Source organism: Oncorhynchus kisutch, linkage group LG1 (genome assembly GCF_002021735.2).
Source record: "Oncorhynchus kisutch isolate 150728-3 linkage group LG1, Okis_V2, whole genome shotgun sequence".
NCBI classification, from domain to species: domain Eukaryota; kingdom Metazoa; phylum Chordata; class Actinopteri; order Salmoniformes; family Salmonidae; genus Oncorhynchus; species Oncorhynchus kisutch.
Window position 1 is genome coordinate 30118607 of NC_034174.2, and position 22500 is coordinate 30141106.

The 22500-nt window shown below is 50.7% G+C and overlaps 1 protein-coding gene across 1 annotated transcript in view; it reads left to right on the forward strand.

Moving 5' to 3' along the window:
* Positions 1 to 1214: 1214 nt before the first annotated feature.
* LOC109878051 (forkhead box protein P4) overlaps positions 1215 to 22500 on the forward strand; it is a 30626-nt gene continuing 9340 nt past the window's right edge. The window contains exons 1-7 of the mRNA XM_031817017.1: positions 1215 to 1332; positions 10749 to 10836; positions 13661 to 13744; positions 15917 to 16172; positions 16317 to 16393; positions 16597 to 16698; positions 20723 to 20844. Coding sequence (XP_031672877.1) covers positions 1316 to 1332; positions 10749 to 10836; positions 13661 to 13744; positions 15917 to 16172; positions 16317 to 16393; positions 16597 to 16698; positions 20723 to 20844 — 746 coding nt within the window. The 5' untranslated portion in view covers positions 1215 to 1315. The remainder of the gene's footprint in view (positions 1333 to 10748; positions 10837 to 13660; positions 13745 to 15916; positions 16173 to 16316; positions 16394 to 16596; positions 16699 to 20722; positions 20845 to 22500) is intronic.

Consider the following 22500-nt stretch of genomic DNA (forward strand, 5'->3'; position numbering starts at 1 on the left):
CCCCTCTCTCTTCCTCTCTTCACCTCTCTCTCCCCTCTCTCCCCTTCTTCACCCTCTCTCTCCCCTCTCTGCCCCCCTCTCTCCCTCTCTCCCCCTCTCTCTCCCCTCTTCCCCCCTCTCTCTCCCTCTCTGTACCCCTCTCTCTCCCCTCTCTCTGCCCCTCTCTGCCCCTCTCTCCCTCTCTCCCCCCTCTCTCTCCTCTCTCCCTCTCTTCACTCTCCCTCTCTCCCCCCTCTCTCTCCCTCTCTTCACCCTCTCTCTCCCCTCTCTGCCCCCTCTCTCCCTCTCTTCACCTCTCTCCCCTCTCTCCCTCTCTTCACCCTCTCTCCCCTCTCTCTCTCTTCACCCTCTCTCCCCCTCTCTCTCCCTCTCTTCACCCTCTCTCTCCCCTCTCTCCCCTCTCTCTCCCCTCTCTGCCCCCCTCTCTCCCTCTCTCCCCCTCTCTCTCCCTCTCTCCCTCTCTCCCCCCTCTCTCTCCCTCTCTTTCACCCTCTCGCTCCCCTCTCTCTCCCCTCTCTGCCCCTCTCTCCCTCTCTCCCCCCTCTCTCTCCCTCTCTCCCTCTCTTCAACCTCTCTCTCCCCTCTCTCCCCCCTCTCTCTCCCTCTCTCACCCTCTCTCTCTCCCTCTCTCCCCTCTCTCTCCCCTCTCTGCCCCCTCTCTCTCCCTCTTTTCACCCTCTCTCTCCCCCCTCTATCTCCCTCTCTCTCCCCTCTCTCTCCCTCTCTTCACCCTCTCTCTCCCCTCTCTCTCCCTCTCTCCCCCCTCTGTCTCCCTCTCTTCACCCTCTCTCTCCCCTCTCTCTCGCTCTCTCCCCCCTCTGTCTCCCTCTCTCTCCCCTCTCTCTCCCTCTCTCCCCTCTCTGCCCCCTCTGTCTCCCTCTCTTCACCCTCTCTCTCCCCTCTCTCTCCCTCTCTCCCTCTCTTCAACCTCTCTCTCCCCTCTCTCCCTCTCTCCCCCCTCTCTCTCCCTCTCTTCACCCTCTCTCTCTCCCCTCTCTCCCCTCTCTCTCCCCTCTCTGCCCCCTCTCTCTCCCTCTTTTCACCCTCTCTCTCCCCCCTCTATCTCCCTCTCTCTCCCCTCTCTCTCCCTCTCTTCACCCTCTCTCTCCCCTCTCTCTCGCTCTCTCCCCCCTCTGTCTCCCTCTCTCTCCCCTCTCTCTCCCTCTCTCCCCTCTCTGCCGCCTCTGTCTCCCTCTCTTCACCCTCTCTCTCCCCTCTCTCTCGCTCTCTCAGCCACGAGGAGCATGCAGGTTCCCATCCTCTCTATGGCCATGGAGAGTGTAAATGGCCTGGCTGTGAGGCTCTGTGTGATGACATGGGACAGTTCATCAAGTGAGTAACACCCTGAAGCTGCATTCATCAACGACTCTCCTCCACACAGCCACTGTGTGTCAGTCAGCCCATGCTACAAAGAATGGACGGGGCCCCTATTGCTGATGGATTGTCACTTTCAATCTTCCTAGCATGACTTTCTAGTGACTAGTGTAGGACTCTACAGTGAGTACTACTATTTCAGTCAGCCCAGACACACACTACCAGCGAACGCAGCGACTAGCCAGTGCTGAGTGTCAGTCAGTCAGTGTAGCTTTCTACAGCCTTCCATCAATAATGAATCAGTTGCTATCGGTTACATCAGGCTCCCTTGGTAGAGCAGAGCGTTTTGTTATTGTGTGTCCGTCTACATTATTTAACAGCTCTCTCTCTCTCTGTCAGCCTTCTCTCATCCTTTTATCCCTCACTTCAATCCCTCTATCTCTCTTTACGTGGTGTGTAGTGAGAGAACCTGTGACACGGTGCTGATAAGGTATCAAAGAAACCGAGGTTACGCCTTATAAGATAGCATAAGTCATTCAGTGTGTGTGTGTGTGTGTTACCTGTCTGTAACTGGTCCCTCCCTTCTCTAGCTGATTAGTGTTGTGCTCCCAGAGTTCTCTGCTCTGAAGGGTCAAGCAAATTGTTTCCACGCTTCGTTAGTGGTTTACTTAATTAGCTCATTTACAATCACAGCTCTTTGTTTCCATGGCGCTAGCAAAGACTTCAAACAGCAGCTCCCTCTCTGTCCATCTCCCCCTGCTTTCATTCTCTCTCACTTATCTGTCTTTCTTTACCTCTCTGTCCATCTCCCCCTGCTTTCCTTCTCTCTCTCCTCTCTGTCTTTCTTTACCTCTCTGTCCATCTCCCCCTGCTTTCCTTCTCTCTCTCCTCTCTGTCTTTCTTTACCTCTCTGTCCATCTCCCCCTGCTTTCCTTCTCTCTCTCCTCTCTGCCTTTCTTTACCTCTCTGTCCATCTCCCCCTGCTTTCCTTCTCTCTCTCCTCTCTGCCTTTCTTTACCTCTCTGTCCATCTCCCCCTGCTTTCCTTCTCTCTCTCCTCTCTGTCTTTCTTTACCTCTCTGTCCATCTCCCCCTGCTTTCCTTCTCTCTCTCCTCTCTGTCTTTCTTTACCTCTCTGTCCATCTCCCCCTGCTTTCCTTCTCTCTCTCCTCTCTGTCTTTCTTTACCTCTCTGTCCATCTCCCCCTGCTTTCCTTCTCTCTCTCCTCTCTGTCTTTCTTTACCTCTCTGTCCATCTCCCCCTGCTTTCATTCTCTCTCTCCTCTCTGTCTTTCTTTACCTCTCTGTCCATCTCCCCCTGCTTTCATTCTCTCTCTCCTCTCTGTCTTTCTTTACCTCTCTGTCCATCTCCCCCTGCTTTCATTCTCTCTCTCCTCTCTGCCTTTCTTTACCTCGCTGTCTTGTCTGTTTGCCAGTTTTGGAGTCTTCGGGGATGGTGTGTAAAGTGGAGAGGGGAGAGGGAGGGGTGAGGGGGTACAGCGGGGGAGAATGGGTGTGTGTATGTGAACGTGTGTGCTGGTGGGAATAAGGGGTGATACATCTAAGCCTGATGTAAACAGTAAGTTGTTACTATTTGTTAGCGTGATGACACAACACACAACATGTCAGGCGAACAAACTCACTAATACACACAGGCACATTCCACTGAGATCCTGATATCTCTACTACAACAGCTTCAGGACAGTCCACTTGTGGCTAACAAATAACAAACCCATAACAAACCCCTAGCAATCCCATTATGAATATTTTAACAGAGGCCAAAGGAACCCTTAACCAAGGCTTTACCAAGACCTAACAATGTCTGTAAGGTAGAGAAACAGACTTTATAATTATCCACTGAGATAATATCTTGAGGGATAGTGTGTATTAACATGGCATGGTACACACACACATACCCGGAGGAGGTGTTGTGAAATGATGGCAGCGGACAGTCTGATCAAAGCCAGAGGCAGGCTGGGAAAGTTTGGAGAGGAAAGCTGTTGTTTGGTGTCTTATTTCACACAGCCTCAGGGCAGGTGGAGTGAGAGGGGGAGAGAGAGAGAGAGACAAACCAAACAGTGACAGATAAAGCCGTCAGGTCGACAGTGCGCTCCCCTCCAGCCTTCCTTAGTCATCGCTCCGGGCAGGAAGAGACGAGAGACAAGAGGAGACACTCTTCTATTTCCAGCTCTTTTCTTCCTTCTGATCTTTGATCTCTCTCTTTCCTCCCATCCCCTTTATTCTCTTTATTCTCCACTATCCTCTTCCCATCACCTATTTTCTTCTCTTCTCCTCTTCTATCTAATTACATTTTCCTAAATAGTAGAGACATTTACTAATTTCCCTCCTGTCTCTTTCTCTCGCTCTATGCCGTCTGGTATAGTACTTTATTGGCTGTGGTTAGTGGGGCTGATGGTAATGGGTAATGTGGGTTGAATCCCGGTCTGAGAGGGCTGAGGAGTAAACAGAGACTCATTGTCGGGACGCACGGAAAAAACCTGGCTACTGTTTATGACTGAGCCACAGAGTTGGAGAGGGGGGGGGGGGTAGAGGTGGAGGATTATAGAGGAAAATAGGAAAAAATTATGTTGGAGTGGAGAGTTATAGAGAGGGTTAGGGAGTGGAGGATTATAGAGAGAGTTAGGGAGTGGAGGAGTGAAGAGAGAGTTAGGGAGTGGAGGAGTGAAGAGAGAGTTAGGGAGTGGAGGAGTGAAGAGAGAGTTAGGGAGTGGAGGAGTGAAGAGAGAGTTAGGGAGTGGAGGAGTGAAGAGAGAGTTAGGGAGTGGAGGAGTGAAGAGAGAGTTAGGGAGTGGAGGAGTGAAGAGAGAGTTAGGGAGTGGAGGATTATAGAGAGAGTTAAGGAGTGGAGGAGTAAAGAGAGAGTTAGGGAGTGGAGGAGTAAAGAGAGAGTTAGGGAGTGGAGGATTATAGAGAGAGTTAGGGAGTGGATGATTATAGAGAGAGTTAGGGAGTGGAGGAGTGAAGAGAGAGTTAGGGAGTGGAGGATTATAGAGAGAGTTAGGGAGTGGAGGAGTGAAGAGAGAGTTGGGGAGTGGATGATTATAGAGAGAGTTAAGGAGTGGAGGAGTGAAGAGAGAGTTAGGGAGTGGAGGAGTGAAGAGAGAGTTAGGGAGTGGAGGAGTAAAGAGAGAGTTAGGGAGTGGAGGATTATAGAGAGAGTTAGGGAGTGGATGATTATAGAGAGAGTTAGGGAGTGGAGGAGTGAAGAGAGAGTTAGGGAGTGGAGGATTATAGAGAGAGTTAGGGAGTGGAGGAGTGAAGAGAGAGTTGGGGAGTGGATGATTATAGAGAGAGTTAAGGAGTGGAGGAGTGAAGAGAGAGTTAGGGAGTGGAGGAGTGAAGAGAGAGTTAGGGAGTGGGGGATTATAGAGAGAGTTAGGGAGTGGAGGACTATAGAGAGAGTTAGGGAGTGGAGGAGTAAAGAGAGAGTTAGGGAGTGGAGGATTATAGAGAGAGTTAGGGAGTGGGGGATTATAGAGAGAGTTAGGGAGTGGAGGAGTGAAGAGAGAGTTAGGGAGTGGGGGATTATAGAGAGAGTTAGGGAGTGGAGGACTATAGAGAGAGTTAGGGAGTGGAGGAGTAAAGAGAGAGTTAGGGAGTGGAGGATTATAGAGAGAGTTAGGGAGTGGGGGATTATAGAGAGAGTTGGGGAGTGGAGGAGTGAAGAGAGAGTTAGGGAGTGGGGGATTATAGAGAGAGTTAGGGAGTGGAGGACTATAGAGAGAGTTAGGGAGTGGAGGAGTAAAGAGAGAGTTAGGGAGTGGAGGATTATAGAGAGAGTTAGGGAGTGGAGGAGTGAAGAGAGAGTTAGGGAGTGGAGGAGTGAAGAGAGAGTTAGGGAGTGGAGGATTATAGAGAGAGTTGGGGAGTGGAGGTTTATAAAGAGAGTTAGGGAGTGGAGGATTATAGAGGGAGTTAGGGAGTGGAGAAGTAAAGAGAGAGTTAGGGAGTGGAGGATTATAGAGAGAGTTAGGGAGTGGAGGAGTGAAGAGAGAGTTAGGGAGTTGAGGAGTGAAGAGAGAGTTAGGGAGTGGAGGAGTGAAGAGAGAGTTAGGGAGTGGGGGATTATAGAGAGAGTTAAGGAGTGGAGGAGTGAATAGAGAGTTAGGGAGTGGAGGATTATAGAGAGAGTTAGGGAGTGGAGGAGTGAAGAGAGAGTTAGGGAGTGGAGGAGTGAAGAGAGAGTTAGGGAGTGGAGGAGTGAAGAGAGAGTTAGGGAGTGGAGGAGTGAAGAGAGAGTTAGGGAGTGGAGGAGTGAAGAGAGAGTTAGGGAGTGGAGGAGTGAAGAGAGAGTTAGGGAGTGGGGGAGTGAAGAGAGAGTTAGGGAGTGGAGTATTTTAGAGAGAGTTAGGGAGTGGAGGAGTGAAGAGAGAGTTAGGGAGTGGAGGATTATAGAGAGAGTTGGGGAGTGGAGGTTTATAAAGAGAGTTAGGGAGTGGAGGATTATAGAGGGAGTTAGGGAGTGGAGAAGTAAAGAGAGAGTTAGGGAGTGGGGGATTATAGAGAGAGTTAGGGAGTGGAGGAGTGAAGAGAGAGTTAGGGAGTGGGGGATTATAGAGAGAGTTAGGGAGTGGAGGACTATAGAGAGAGTTAGGGAGTGGAGGAGTAAAGAGAGAGTTAGGGAGTGGAGGATTATAGAGAGAGTTAGGGAGTGGAGGATTATAGAGAGAGTTAGGGAGTGGGGGATTATAGAGGGAGTTAGGGAGTGGAGAAGTAAAGAGAGAGTTAGGGAGTGGAGGATTATAGAGAGAGTTAGGGAGTGGAGGAGTGAAGAGAGAGTTAGGGAGTTGAGGAGTGAAGAGAGAGTTAGGGAGTGGAGGAGTGAAGAGAGAGTTAGGGAGTGGAGGAGTAAAGAGAGAGTTAGGGAGTGGAGGAGTGAAGAGAGAGTTAGGGAGTGGAGGAGTGAAGAGAGAGTTAGGGAGTGGGGGAGTGAAGAGAGAGTTAGGGAGTGGAGTATTTTAGAGAGAGTTAGGGAGTGGAGGAGTAAAGAGAGAGTTAGGGAGTGGAGGATTATAGAGAGAGTTAGGGAGTGGAGGAGTAAAGAGAGAGTTAGGGAGTGGAGGAGTAAAGAGAGAGTTAGGGAGTGGGGGATTATAGAGAGAGTTAGGGAGTGGAGAAGTGAAGAGAGAGTTAGAGAGTGGGGGATTATAGAGAGAGTTAGGGAGTGGAGGAGTAAAGAGAGAGTTAGGGAGTGGAGGTATAAAGAGAGAGTTAGGGAGTGGAGGAGTGAAGAGAGAGTTAGGGAGTGGGGGAGTAAAGAGAGAGTTAGGGAGTGGGGGAGTAAAGAGAGAGTTAGGGAGTGGAGGAGTAAAGAGAGAGTTAGGGAGTGGAGGAGTGAAGAGAGAGTTAGGGAGTGGAGGAGTGAAGAGAGAGTTAGGGAGTGGAGGAATGAAGAGAGAGTTAGGGAGTGGGGGAGTGAAGAGAGAGTTAGGGAGTGGAGGATTATAGAGAGAGTTAGGAAGTAGAGGATTATAGAGAGAGTTAGGGAGTGGGGGTGTAAATAGAGAGTTAGGGAGTGGAGGATTATAGAGAGAGTTAGGGAGTAGGGGTGTAAAGAGAGAGTTAGGGAGTGGAGGATTATAGAGAGAGTTAGGGAGTAGGGGTGTAAAGAGAGAGTTAGGGAGTGGGGATGTAAAGAGAGGGGGAGTAGAGGGAAGTGAGATCATGTTTTTGTTATTATTATCCTGTACTTGTGTTGAGCCGTCTATCTATGCCGGGATTACCCATGCCATGACATCATTGTTATTGGTTCATTTCTTCTCTCAGTCTTATATTTTCAAACTCCCCACTCACTTAAAGACATACACAAAGATACACACATCGTATCAGAGTTGTCATGAGCAGAAAAGAGGGATGTCCCGTGTAGTCCTTGGTCACAGATAGTCAGAAATACACAAGTCCTTTAGAAACCCCAGAAAACTTTTTTAATTGCACATTAACCCTGGCAATGACTGAGGGAGGGAGGGAGGGAGGGAGGGAGGGAGGGAGGGAGGGAGGGAGAATGGGTTAGAGAGAGGAAGAAGGGGAGGGAGAGAGGGGGAAGGGCAGGGAGAGAGGGAGAATGGGAGGGGGGAGGGAGAAGGGGAGGGAGAGAGGGGGAATGGGAGGGAGAGAGGGAGAAGGTTAGGGAGAATGGGTTAGAGAGAGGAAGAAGGGGAGGGAGAGAGGGGGAAGGGGAGGGAGAGAGGGAGAATGGGAGGGGGAAGGGGAGGGAGAGAGGGGAATGGGGAGGGAGAGAGGGAGATTGGGAGCGAGAGAGGGGGAATGGGGGGGGAGGAGGGGAGGGAGAGAGGGGAATGGGAGGGAAAGAGGGAGAAGGGGAGGGGAGAGAGGGGGAATGGGAGGGGGAGAGGGAGAACGGGAGGGAGAGAGGGGGAATGGGAGGGAGAGGGCGAGAATGGGAGGGAGAGAGGGAGAATGGGAGGGAGAGAGGGAGAATGGGAGAATGGAAGGGAGAGATGGAGAAGGGGAGGGAGAGAGGGAGAATGGGAGGGAGAGAGGGAGAATGGGAGGAGAGAGGGAGAAGGGGAGGGAGAATGGGAGGGAGAGAGGGAGAATGAGTTAGAGAGAGGAAGAAGGGGAGGGAGAGAGGGGGAAGGGAGGGAGAGAGGGGGAATGGTGGGAGAGATGGAGAATGGGAGGGAGAGAGGGAGAAGGGGAGGGAGAGAGGGAGAATGGGAGGGAGAGAGGGAGAATGGGAGGGAGAATGGGAAGGAGAAGGGGAGGGAGAGAGGGAGACGGGGAGGGAGAGAGGGAGAATGGGAGGGAGAGATGGAGAAGGGGAGGGAGAGAGGGAGAATGGGAGGGAGAGATAGAGAATGGGAGGGAGAGATGGAGAAGGGGAGGGAGAGAGGGAGAATGGGAGGGAGAGATAGAGAATGGGAGGGAGAGATGGAGAAGGGGAGGGAGAGAGAGGGGGAGGAGAGGGAGAATGGGTTAGAGAGAGGGAGAAGGGGAGGGAGAGAGGAAGAAGGGGAGGGAGAGAGGGAGCGGTACGCTGGGAAAGATCAGAAGGTCCCGCATCCTCCCACAGCAGAGGAAACAAACATCACCGCCATTCAGACACAGCACACACACACACTCTGTCTCACACACACACTCTATCTCACACACACACTCTAGCTCTCACACACACTCTAGCTCTCACACACACTCTGTCTCACATACACACTCTATCTCACACACACACTAACATATAATCACGCACACACACACGTGCACCCACACACATATTTCAGGGCAGAAGTGTATTAGGAGTAAATCATAGATTAGGACCTCTCTCTGTAGCTATGATAACACATGAGCTCATGTCCAGGTGTTCTCCCACACTGAGCTCATGTCCAGGTGTTCTCCCACACTGAGGTCATGTCCAGGTGTTCTCCCACTCTGAGGTCATGTCCAGGTGTTCTCCCACTCTGAGGTCATGTCCAGGTGTTCTCCCACTCTGAGGTCATGGCCAGGTGTTCTCCCACACTGAGGTCATGTCCAGGTGTTCTCCCACACTGAGGTCATGTCCAGGTGTTCTCCCACACTGAGGTCATGTCCAGGTGTTCTCCCACACTGAGGTCATGTCCAGGTGTTCTCCCACACTGAGGTCATGTCCAGGTGTTCTCCCACACTGAGGTCATGTCCAGGTGTTCTCCCACTCTGAGGTCATGTCCAGGTGTTCTCCCACACTGAGGTCATGTCCAGGTGTTCTCCCACACTGAGGTCGTGTCCAGGTGTTCTCCCACACTGAGGTCATGTCCAGGTGTTCTCCCACACTGAGGTCATGTCCAGGTGTTCTCCCACACTGAGGTCATGTCCAGGTGTTCTCCCACACCGAGCTCATGTCCAGGTGTTCTCCCACACTGAGGTCATGTCCAGGTGTTCTCCCACACTGAGGTCATGTCCAGGTGTTCTCCCACTCTGAGGTCATGTCCAGGTGTTCTCCCACACTGAGGTCATGTCCAGGTGTTCTCCCACACTGAGCTCATGTCCAGGTGTTCTCCCACACTGAGGTCATGTCCAGGTGTTCTCCCACACTGAGGTCATGTCCAGGTGTTCTCCCACACTGAGGTCATGTCCAGGTGTTCTCCCACACTGAGGTCATGTCCAGGTGTTCTCCCACACTGAGGTCATGTCCAGGTGTTCTCCCACACTGAGCTCATTCCAGGTGTTCTCCCACACTGAGGTCATGTCCAGGTGTTCTCCCACACTGAGCTCATTCCAGGTGTTCTCCCACACTGAGGTCATGTCCAGGTGTTCTCCCACTCTGAGGTCATGTCCAGGTGTTCTCCCACTCTGAGGTCATGTCCAGGTGTTCTCCCACTCTGAGGTCATGTCCAGGTGTTCTCCCACTCTGAGGTCATGTCCAGGTGTTCTCCCACACTGAGCTCATGTCCAGGTGTTCTCCCACACTGAGGTCATGTCCAGGTGTTCTCCCACACTGAGCTCATGTCCAGGTGTTCTCCCACACTGAGGTCATGTCCAGGTGTTCTCCCACACTGAGGTCATGTCCAGGTGTTCTCCCACACTGAGGTCATGTCCAGGTGTTCTCCCACACTGAGGTCATGGACTAGAGAGCAGAATACACACACTAAAAAGAATATGGTTATATTGAACTGATATACATATGTAATGTGGGGCGGCAGGGTAGCCTAGTGGTTAGAGCGTTGGACTAGTAACCGGAAGGTTGTCAGTTCAAACCCCCGAGCTGACAAGGTACAAATCTGTCGTTCTGCCCCTGAACAGGCAGTTAACCCACTGTTCCCAGGCCATCATTGAAAATAAGAATGTGTTCTTAACTGACTTGCCTGGTTAAATAAATAAAATGTACTGTTTTACATAGCTCCCTCCCCTCACTAATAGACACACAATCTCTCCTCCACTGTGTAAACTGTCTGGTTGTTTTGTTTAACACTGAGTTCAACAGTTGACTCTTTCATGTTTGGACTTTGTTGTGTTTTTTCTGTGAGGAGGAAATCTAGTTTAAACTGTGAAGTGTTTGGTACAAGCCCACTATTGTGTGTGTTTCCATGTGTCTGTTTGGACAGGAGTGTGAAGCCCTCTGGTCTCTTGAAAAACTCTAAACAGGAAAATAAACAACTATCTGCAGTCACATAAATGTGAATATGTATTTATATGAAGTCATCATTGGCCGGGATCACAGAAACTGGAGCGTTGGTATCTGCTGCATGCTGTACAGTCACATGTCTCCCTACTGTCCTCTTCCAATGACACACACAGTGGCACATATGTCTGGTGTTACATTGAATATGTGTGAATATGGAGGAAAGTAAATGATGGATTAATATGATTTGTTTTGCGTGACATTAACGGGCTATAACCCAGTTGTATCCCTCTATCTCTCCCCCCTCCTCTCCCTCTGCCCTCCTCTCCCTCTCTATCCTCCTCTCCCTCTCTCTTCTCTCAGGCATCTGAACAACGAGCATGCTCTGGATGACCGCAGCACGGCCCAGTGCAGGGTGCAGATGCAGGTGGTCCAACAGCTGGAGATACAGGTGGGCTACACACACACACACACACACACACACACACACACACACACACACACACACACACACACACACACACACACACACACACACACACACATAGCCACTCTCTGTGACTGCGACTTGTCTGAGTCAGGGTGGGGGTTAGAGAAAGCACTGGAGCTTGTAATTTAAAAGAGGAAATCTGCCATCACAGGCCCCAATTATAAACCTCCCAGTCCAGCCCAGTCTAGCCCAGCCCAGCCCCGTCCAGTCCAGCCCAGTCCAGCCCAGTCCCGTCCAGCCCAGTCCAGCCCAGTCCCGTCCAGCCCAGTCCCGTCCAGTCCAGTCCAGCCCAGTCCCGTCCAGTCCAGCCCAGTCTCGTCCAGTCCAGCCCAGTCCCGTCCAGCCCAGTCCTGTCCAGTCCAGCCCAGTCCAGCCCAGTCCCGTCCAGTCCAGCCCAGTCCAGCCCAGTCCAGTCCAGCCCAGTCCCGTCCCGTCCAGCCCAGCCCAGTCCAATCCAGCCCATCCCAGTCCAGCCCAGCCCAGCCCAGTCCAATCCAATCCAGCCCAATCCAGCCCAGTCCAGCCCAGTCCCGTCCAATCCAGCCCAATCCAGCCCAGTCCCGTCCAGCCCAGTCCAATCCAGCCCAATCCAGCCCAGTCCAGCCCAGCCCAGTCCAATCCAGCCCAATCCAGCCCAGTCCAGCCCAGTCCCGTCCAGTCCAGCCCAGTCCAGCCCAGTCCCGTCCAGTCCAGCCCAGTCCAATCCAGCCCAATCCAGCCCAGTCCAGCCCAGTCCCGTCCAATCCAGTCCCGTCCAGTCCAGCCCAGCCCAGCCCAGTCCAATCCAGCCCAATCCAGCCAGGTCCAGCCCAGCCCAGTCCAATCCAGCCCAATCCAGCCCAGTCCAGCCCAGTCCCGTCCAGTCCAGCCCAGTCCCATCCCACCCAGCCCAGCCCAATCCAGTCCAGTCCAGCCCAGTCCCGTCCAGCCCAGTCCCGTCCAGCCCAGTCTAGCCCAGCCCAGTCCAGTCCAGTGCAGACCAGTCCAGCCTAGCCCAGCCCAGCCCAGCCCAGCCCAGTCCAGTCCAGCCCAGTCCAGCCTAGCCCAGTCCAGCCCAGTCCAGTCCAGTCCAGCCCCTCACTACTGAGGAGAAGGAGGAGGAGACTTGATTCAGCCATCTCCCCCCTAATTCTACCCAGCAATATCACTGCATTGAATCATACAGTATCATGGTTCTCATACTGTACTACCCCACAAAGGCACAAGACGTCAGAGGAACACATCAAGATGATGAAGAGTGTATGGGTGTGTTTCCGGCCCATCTGTTAGGCACATCCCACTTCTCTCCCAGCAGCCAAACACACACACTCCCAAAATAGCCCCCAAACAGCATGGTGTTAAGCCCAGGGTATTGGGTCTGGAGCTGGGGTTAGGGTTAGCCGTGGCCCTGGTGCCCCTGGTAAACAGTGTTTAGCCCCACGCCTGAAGCCACCGCTGGGGAACACAACGTGACAGAGAGGCAGGCGGTGTCACATCACATCAGCTCTCCGGTCCTCTCTGCTTCCCCTGCCATGTCAACTACCTCAGCCAGGCACAGGCATCACCACTCACTACTGCTCTGTTACAGTACCTACACACAGATTAACACACACACGCTTCACTCAATGCTGCCCTAATACACAGCCTACTGCTGGTCTCATTCAGCCAGCTTCTGCAGGCCTCTCACTCTCACGCACACACACACACATTCTGTCATAAACACACACATACAGACACACACATACAGACACACACATTCTGTCATAAACACACACATACAGACACACACGTACAGACACACACATACAGACACACACGTACAGACACACACATACAGACACACACATATAGACACACACATACAGACACACACGTTTCCCGCAGGCTATTGCACAGCAGCTCCCTCTAAACGCCAGTTAGCAATGTCAAACGGGGACTAGTGTATCTGTAGGGTAATGTGTGTGTAAGTGTGTGTGTGTATAACGTGTGAGATAGTGTTAGGTGTGTGTGGGGAGGGGGTTCTCTCTGCCTGGGGATACTGGTGCTGTGAGACAGTGAGAACAGCCCAGAGACAAACACACACACTACACACACACACACTCATACACACACTACACATGTGTTAAATCATAGACGAAGGGGATGTCTCTTTCTCTTGTACGCCACACCCTCTCCTAAATATCTGTGTTTTACTGGTGTGATGGGAAGCATTGACACTGATGTGGCTTGATTGGATTTTATGAAGAGTCCACAGTGTGAGAATCAGCATCAGAATAAGTCTCTAGTCTGTTAACGTCAAGACAAACAGTGTTGTTTGAATGGGGCTTGAGTCTAGACATGTGAATGGGGCCTGAGTCTAGACATGTGAATGGGGCCTGAGTCTAGACATGTGAATGGGGCCTGAGTCTAGACATGTGAATGGGGCCTGAGTCTAGACATGTGAATGGGGCCTGAGTCTAGACATGTGAATGGGGCCTGAGTCTAGACATGTGAATGGGGCCTGAGTCTAGACATGTGAATGGGGCCTGAGTCTAGACATGTGAATGGGGCCTGAGTCTAGACATGTGAATGGGGCCTGAGTCTAGACATGTGAATGGGGCCTGAGTCTAGACATGTGAATGGGGCCTGAGTCTAGACATGTGAATGGGGCCTGAGTCTAGACATGTGAATGGGGCCTGTAGCAAAGCTGTAGAATTACCTATTTTCCTTACTACTGTGCTTCTCTACTATTACAATAGTAATCATTGACTAAAAAAGTGTAATTTCACTGTCCTTGTGTGTGTGTGTGCGTGTGTGTGTTTCTCAGCTGTCCAAGGAGAGTGAACGACTGCAGGCGATGATGACCCACCTGCACATGCGCCCTTCGGAGCCAAAGCCTTTCAATCAACCTGTGAGTACATCACCTCTCAACTCTCACCTCTCACCTCTCAACTCTTACCTCTCACCTCTCAACTCTCACCTCTCAACTCTCACCTCTCACCTCTCAACTCTCACCTCTCAACTCTTACCTCTCACCTCTCAACTCTCACCTCTCAACTCTTACCTCTCAACTCTCTCCTCTCACCTTTCACCTCTCACCTCTCACTGTGCTGTAGCAGATGCCACTAAGGTATATTTGTGTTTCTGAGAGTTTTGGGGTGTGTCCATTCAGGCTTGGTGTTTGCATCCTTGTTGATGAGTGTTACAAATGTGGACTACAATTGATTTATTCATATATTAAGGTTTTCTATAGAGTTGATTATTAGTTTACAAGATATGTATACAGCCTGTTGTTCTGGATTCATATATGAGCAGAGGTCCCAATGATAAAACATTTAATAATGTATTCATCATTAAATGTGTGCCTGTGTGTGTGTGTGTGTGTGTGTGTGTGTGTGTGTGTGTGTGTGTGTGTGTGTGTGTGTGTGTGTGTGTGTGTGTGTGTGTGTGTGTGTGTGTGTGTGTGTGTGTGTGTGTGTGTGTGTGTGTGCGAGCCATCAGTCAGTCTGCCCTGTTGATGGATGGAGCTGTGTGTCTCTGGGCAGGCAGGTTGGCGCAGGCAGGTTGGCGCAGGCAGGTTGGCGCAGGCAGGCAGGCAGGTTGGCGCAGGCAGGTTGGCGCAGGCAGGCAGGCAGGTTGGTGCAGGCAGGCAGGCAGGCAGGTTGGTGCAGGCAGGCAGGCAGGTTGGCGCAGGCAGGCAGGTTGGCGCAGGCAGGCAGGTGCAGGCAGGTTGGCGCAGGCAGGCAGGTTGGTGCAGGCAGGCAGGTTGGCGCAGGCAGGCAGGCAGGCAGGTTGGTGCAGGCAGGCAGGTTGGAGCAGGCAGGCAGGCAGGCAGGTTGGTGCAGGCAGGCAGGGTTGTTATTAGGTATCTAATGAATATTTCATTATTCAGATTGACGAGGAGTCTTATTAAAATATGAAGATGTTGAAATTAATTGTCAATTAGAAGTGGAGTGTCTTAATTTGAGGGGATGTAAATGGTTGCGGTGGAGTGGTGGGACGTGTGTGTGTGTGTGTGTGTGTGCGTGCGTGCGGAGACAAATGCAGAGCATCAGCTGTCATTAGCACCTTATGGGAAATCAGGAAGAGGTGTGTCCTAAGTCATCACGGGAGACAAGCCTGGGGGTCAAAGATTGGAGGAGGGGGTTGGAAGGGAGGAGTCTTCATAATGGAAACAAAGCTTGCCCTCAATTAAGAGGGTTGTGGTGTTGCCTTGGTGATGTGGCAGGTCCACAGCTAATGAAGTACCTGTTTAACAGGGGGATGGAAAGAGAGAGAATGAAGGGCTGGAGAGAAAGAGGCAGATTTCCAGAGCTAATGAAGTAGCAGTTAAACAGGCCTGACCCCTAATCAGTCAGAATGGTACCGACCCCTCCTCTGGAGCAGACAGGGAGAGGACACGTAGGAGGTGGGGGCTGGTCATGACTGGAAAGATAAGAGAAGGAGAAATAGGAGGGAAGGTGAAGAAAGAGAGAGATGAGAGAGAGAGAGAAAGGAAAGAAGACAGAGATAATCAGAGTACCCCCCCTCTCTCTCTGTCTCTCTCTCACACACACACACACAAACTCACACACGCAAACACGCACACACGCACATACAAACACAATCGTTTTAATTAGCTCTAAACTAGCAGCCCTTGGAAAAGTGTCCCTGAGCGACTCAGAGGACCGGTTTCCAGTTCCCGTTGCTCCTGTGGGCTCTGCCTAATTGGGCCGAGCTGGGCCATGAAGAGAGCGTGCCACCGCTGTGTGTGTGTGACCACAGAGGCCTCCACACACACACACACTCCCATCTCTTGCTTTGTTTTGTTTTTGTTCACTGAGGACTAATTGCATTGTGTGTCTGTGTAACTGAGTCTGAGGTCTTTGTTTTGCTCTCCGCTGGCAAGAGTTGATGATCTTATGATAGATAGTCTTTGTGCCAGCTGGCATCGCTCATGTCTCTTTGTCTTTGTGTCTATGTGTTGTATAAATCCAAGCAGCATAGCTAACTGTCCATCTATCCTACCAAAGGGCAAGGTGGAACCATGAATCTTGTTGATGATGGTCCCTATTTGATGATGTCACATCCTGTTCCTCCCCAGCTGAACCTGGCATCCAGTGGCTCCCTGCTGAAGAGGGAGAGCGATGCGTACCCCGAGGGTCTACCTCACCCCCCCACCTCCGCCGCCGCCCCTATTACCCCGGTCCGCCAGGGCCCCTCTGTCATCAGCTCCTCCAGCCTGCACTCACACTCACACTCACACTCACACTCACACTCACACTCACATTCACACCCGCACGGCGTGGGACCCATACGCAGGCGCATCGCTGACAAGTTCTGCACCCCCATCGCCTCAGGTATACGAGAGGGTATGCATACAGCCCTCCAACACACACATTTGGAAATCTATACAAGCATACTGGTATACACACACACACACACACAGACAGACACACACACACACCTATCAAGGACTAACACAGTGTGTGTTTTCTCTGTAGAGCTGGCACAGAACTGTGAGTTCTATAAGAATGCTGACGTCAGACCTCCCTTCACCTACGCCTCTCTCATACGCCATGTAAGTCTCCTCCTTTTATTCTCCTTTTCTCTTCCTGTCATCGCCTCTCATCTTGCCTTTCTCCTACCCTACCCACTCAAATTCTCCCCCCTCCTCCTTCCATCCTTCTCGCCTCCTTCCTCTACGCTCTTTTTAGTTGTGTGAACCATTGGTAGCTCCGTTGAGACGTTGTCTAATGTTGTCCCCTCTCTGTCTCTCTGTAGGCCATTCTGGAGGCTCCAGACATGCAGCTGACTCTTAATGAGATCTATAACTGGTTTACACGAATGTTCGCCTACTTCAGGAGAAACACAGCCACATGGAAGGTGAGTCCACACACATTCTTACACACACACTCCTCCGCATAGACATGAGGTCACTCACCTACTGTAGACACATGCACACACACTGAACATCCACACACAAAGATTAGACAATATTCCTCCTCACACACACACCCACACACCCACACACTCGGCAGCCTCAAAAACTGACATGGCCATTGAAACACCAAGCTGTTTTGATGATTATAAGCCATTTTACCCACAATGCCCTGAGTGGAGTGTGTGTGTGCGTAAGTGTGTGGACTCACTCCATGTGGCTGTGTTTCTTCACAGAGAGGTGTTAGATTTGACTTATCCCACCTCCATCCTCCTCTCTCCTTCCATCTCCCTTCTCCCCCCCCTCTCTCCCTCCATCTCTCCCTTCCTCCCCCATCCCTCCCCTCCCTCCCCCTCTCTCCCTCCATCCCTACCTTCCTCCCTCTCTCCCTCCCCCCTCTCTCCCTCCATCCCTACCTTCCTCCCTCTCTCCCTCCATCCCTACCTTCCTCCCTCTCTCCCTCCCCCTCTCTCCCTCCATCCCTACCTTCCTCCCTCTCTCCCTCCCCCCCTCTCTCCCTCCATCCCTACCTTCCTCCACCCCCCCCCTCTTTTTCTTCTCTCCCTCTCCCTTCCCTCCCTCCACCCTCCCTCTCTCCCCTTTTCTTCCCTCTTCCTCCCTCCCTTCTCCCTCCTTCCCTCTTCTTCACTCCCTCCTGGTCTTCCGGAGAGTTCTGTGGCCTACGAAGACGGTTCCACTTAGCTCAGTGGAAACACACCTCACTATCACACAGCGTCATTACAGAGTCACACACACTCAATGGTTTCTCACACACACACATTCTCACACACACTCACTCTCGCAGTCTATGACTCACACACACACACACACACACATTCTCACACACACTCACTCTCGCAGTCTATGACTCACACACACACACACACACACACACAAGCACACACACACTCGCACACCTGTCTGGAACGTGACTGTGTAGGTGCTGACCCATTTCTACTGAAGCCTCCATCTAATTTGAGTGTCAGCTCCTCCAGAGAGACAGACGAGAGGAGGGGTGAAGAGGCGGTGTCACGGCCCGAGCCTTGCACTAATAGCCTTGAACTGAGGTGGGGAGGGAGAGAGATGCCAGCCAGGAATATCTTTGCCTTCGCATCTCACTTTTATGAAATTTAGCAAATCATATATTCTCCCACTTCCTCTCTACCTAGACCCGGCCCTTTAAATGTAGATCTATCTACCTTTATACATGTATATATGTATGAGGTTTGGCCTGTATTAAATATAGAGGAAGATGTATGTCCTTTAATGGGCCTGGATATTTCATGAGGAGAGCTAGTGTCAGCCACTGGGATGAGGGAGGGAGAGAGGGATGAGGGAGGGAGAGAGGGATGAGAGAGAGAGAGAGAGAGGGATGAGAGAGAGAGAGAGAGAGGGAGAGCAAGAGACGTAGAAGGAGAGGTGTCCAGTCAGAGTTAAACAGAATATGATTTCATTTCTCCAAGGTTCTGAATATGGTTGAGAATGTATTTTTATGGGTAGAGAGCAGGGTCACATTCAACAGGATGTGGCTCATCCAATAAGACCATTTTAGAGTCTATCTTGAACTGCAGGTGCTAACATGGTACTTTTAAGCATTCTAATATCACATTGAGGACAATAACTGAAGGGGTGTATGCTGAAAGGTAAGAACTACCAGTCTGTTGTGTGGGCGCTGTGACACACACACGCCACCTCCCATTTGACACAAGTCCCTACCCATCATCCTTTTCTCTAACAGCCCTACTCTCCTCTCCCCACCCCCAGTCTCATTCCTACCCCTCTGTACCCCCCTAACTGTACCCTTACCTTTCTCCAATACTACCTCTAGCATTAGCCCTCTATTCCATCTGTATCCCTTCTCCCCTTTCCCACACTCACCCCCTCCTCTCTACACGTCTCTCTCTCTCGCCCTTCTCCTCTCTACACGTCTCTCTCTCTCTCGCCCTTCTCCTCTCTACATATCTCTCTCTCTCTCTCGCCCCTCTCCTCTACACGTCTCTCTCTCTCTCGCCCTTCTCCTCTCTACATATCTCTCTCTCTCTCTCACCCCTCTCTCCTCTACACATCTCTCTCTCTCGCCCCTCTCTCCTCTACATATCTCTCTCTCTCTCGCACCTCTCCTCTACACGTCTCTCTCTCTCGCCCTTCTCCTCTCTACATATCTCTCTCTCTCTCGCCCCTCTCCTCTACACGTCTCTCTCTCTCACCCCTCTCTCCTCTACACATCTATCTCTCTCGCCCCTCTCTCCTCTACACGTCTCTCTCTCTCGCCCCTCTCCTCTACACGTCTCTCTCTCTCGCCCCTCTCCTCTACACATCTCTCTCTCGCCCCTCTCCTCTACACATCTCTCTCTCTCGCCCCTCTCCTCTACACATCTCTCTCTCGCCCCTCTCTCCTCTACACATCTATCTCTCTCGCCCCTCTCTCCTCTACACGTCTCTCTCTCTCGCCCCTCTCCTCTACACGTCTCTCTCTCTCGCCCCTCTCCTCTACACATCTCTCTCTCGCCTCTCTCCTCTACACGTCTCTCTCTCCCTCTCGCCCTTCTCCTCTCTACACGTCTCTCTCCCTCTCGCCCTTCTCCTCTCTACATGTCTCTCTCTCTCTCGCCCCTCTCCTCTACACATCTCTCTCTCTCGCCCCTCTCCTCTACACATCTCTCTCTCTCGCTCCTCTCCCTCTACACGTCTCTCTCTCTCGCCCCTCTCTCCTCTACACGTCTCTCTCTCTCGCCCCTCTCTCCTCTACACGTCTCTCTCTCTCGCCCCTCTCTCCTCTACACGTCTCTCTCTCTCTCGCCCCTCTCCTCTACACATCTCTCTCTCTTGCCCCTCTCCCTCTACACGTCTCTCTCTCCCGCTCTCTCACCCCCTCTCCTCTCTACACGTCTCACTCTGTCTCTGTCTCTCTCTCTCGCCCCTCTCCTCTCTACACGTCTCTCTCTCTCTCTCCTCTCCAGGGTGTGTTGTGTTGGGGGGGGGGGGGTGCATGTGCTGTGACCTGCTGTAAATGACTGCTAATGTTTTAACTGGGAGAATTAGGCTTTCATCACGGAGCCAAATGCAAATAGCAATGAATAGCAGAGGAGCTGCGATGGAAGGGTGGCGGGCTGAGATTGGGGTCATACTCATTTACAAAACTGAGCATCGCAACTCGAAGGAGAGAGGGGGGTGTCTGGGGCTGATTATGGCTCGTGTAATTACGTATGTGTGTATGTGTGTGTGTGTGTGTGTAATTACGGTGAGGAGTGATGCACGCTCTGCCTGTCCCTCTCTCATGGATTAAAAAAGCGTGTCAGAGAAAATATGCAGGATTTAATTATAGACAAATTAAAATTGGTAATGAAATTGGGCATGAACAAACTACAAATAGTAGATGAAAAGAGAAGACTATCCCTAGGGGAGTGAGCCACAGATAGTGGTGTGTGGGGGGGTGGGGGTGGGGGTGGGGGTGGGGGTGGGTGGATTGTGGCTGATTACAGAAATGTAAAAAAATAAATAAACAGGGGAGGGGATACACATCCTTGTCTTATTTTACACGGCCCAGACAAAAGTGTTTTTGTCTGTAGTGTGTGTGTGTGTGTGTGTGTGTGTGTGTGTGTGTGTGTGTGTGTGTGTGTGTGTGTGTGTGTGTGTGTGTGTGTGTGTGTGTGTGTATGTGTGTGTGTGTGTCTGTGTGTGTGTGTGTGTGTCTGTGTGTGTGTGTGTGTGTGTGTGTGTGTGTGTGTGTGTGTGTGTGTGTGTGTCTCTGTGTGTGTCCACGAGTCATTCGTTATTTGTCTGAGCAGGGTTTTGTCGTATTTGGTTCTCTTCAGTATAACTGAAGTAACCGTTACAGAGTGCTGTTTTTAGGCACGAATTCCTCGTGTTTAAGAAAGCAAATTATTCTTCAAATCGGATGGTCTTTATCTCCTTCACTCCCCCCCTCTCTATCTCCCTCTCTCCGTCTCTTTCTTTTCCTCTGTTCAGAATGCTGTGCGCCACAACCTGAGTCTGCATAAGTGTTTTGTGAGGGTGGAGAATGTGAAGGGGGCCGTGTGGACGGTGGACGAAGTGGAATACCAAAAGAGAAGACCACCAAAGATGACTGGGTATAAACTCATCACACACATTTATCTACCTGCCAGCCAGTCAGCCAGACAGCCAGTCAGCCAGCCAGCCAGCCAGCCAGACAGCCAGTCAGCCAGGAATATCTTTGCCTCCGCATCTCACCAGCCAGTCAGCCATCCAGTCAGCCAGCCAGCCAGCCAGCCAGCCCTGGCTCCGAAGCCAGCCAGCCAGTCAGCCAGCCAGCCAGCCAGCCCTGGCTCCGATAGATGATATGCATGCAGTGCCTTCAGAAAGTATTCATACCACTTGACTTATTCCACATTATGTTGTGTTACAGCCTGAATTCAAAATAGATGAAATACATGTTTTTCTCACCCATCTTCACACAATACCCCATAATGATAACTGAAAACATGTTTTTCTCACCCATCTTCACACAATACCCCATAATGATAACTGAAAACATGTTTTTCTCACCCATCTTCACACAATACCCCATAATGATAACTGAAAACATGTTTTTCTCACCCATCTTCACACAATACCCCATAATGATAACTGAAAACATGTTTTTCTCACCCATCTTCACACAATACCCCATAATGATAACTGAAAACATGTTTTTCTCACCCATCTTCACACAATACCCCATAATGATAACTGAAAACATGTTTTTCTCACCCATCTTCACACAATACCCCATAATGATAACTGAAAACATGTTTTTAGAAATGTTTGCAAATGTATATTAAAAAATAAATAAACATAACATAACAATACTTATTTACATAAGTATTCACACCCCTAAGTCAATACTTTGTAGAAGCACCTTTTGTGGTGATTACAGCTGTGAGTCTTTCTGGGTAAGTCTCTAAGAGCTGTGAGTCTTTCTGGGTAAGTCTCTAAGAGCTGTGAGTCTCTGGATGAGTTTCTAACAGTTTTCCACACCTGGATTGTACAATATTTGCCCATTATTCTTTTCAAAATTCTTCAAGCTCTGTCAAGTTGATTGTTGATCATCGACACCCATTTTCAAGTCTTTCCATAGATTTTCAAGCTGATTTAAGTCAAAACTGTAAGTCGGCCACTCAGGAATATTCAATGTCGTATTAGTAAGCAACTCCAGTGTTGATTTGTGTTTTAGATTATTTTTTTATTTTTTTTATTTTTTATGTTATAAGTCAGATAAGAACAAATTCTTATTTACAATGACAGCATAGCCTGGCTAAACCCGGACGACACTTGGCCAATTGTGCACCGCCCTATGGGACTCCCAATCACGGCCGGTTGTGATACAGCTTGGAATCAAACCAGGGTCTGTAGTTATGCCTCTAGCACTGAGATGCAGTGCCTTAGACCGCTGTGCCATTGAACTGCTGAAAGGGGAATTCGTCTCCCAGTGTGTGTTGGAAAGCTGACTGAACCAGGCCTTCCTCATCTTCCACATTTTGCCTGAGATTATAGCTGTATTTCCTTTATCTTTATCCCCAAAAATTCCCTAGTCCTTGCCAATGACATGCATACCCATAACATGATGCAGTCACCACCACGCTTGAACATATGAAGAGTGGTACAGTGATACTCAGTGATGTGTTGTGTTGGATTTGCCCCAAAGATAAGGCTTTTTATTCAGGACAAAAAGTAAAATTTTTTGTAGGATTACTTAAGTGCCTTATTTCAAACAGGATGCATCCTCA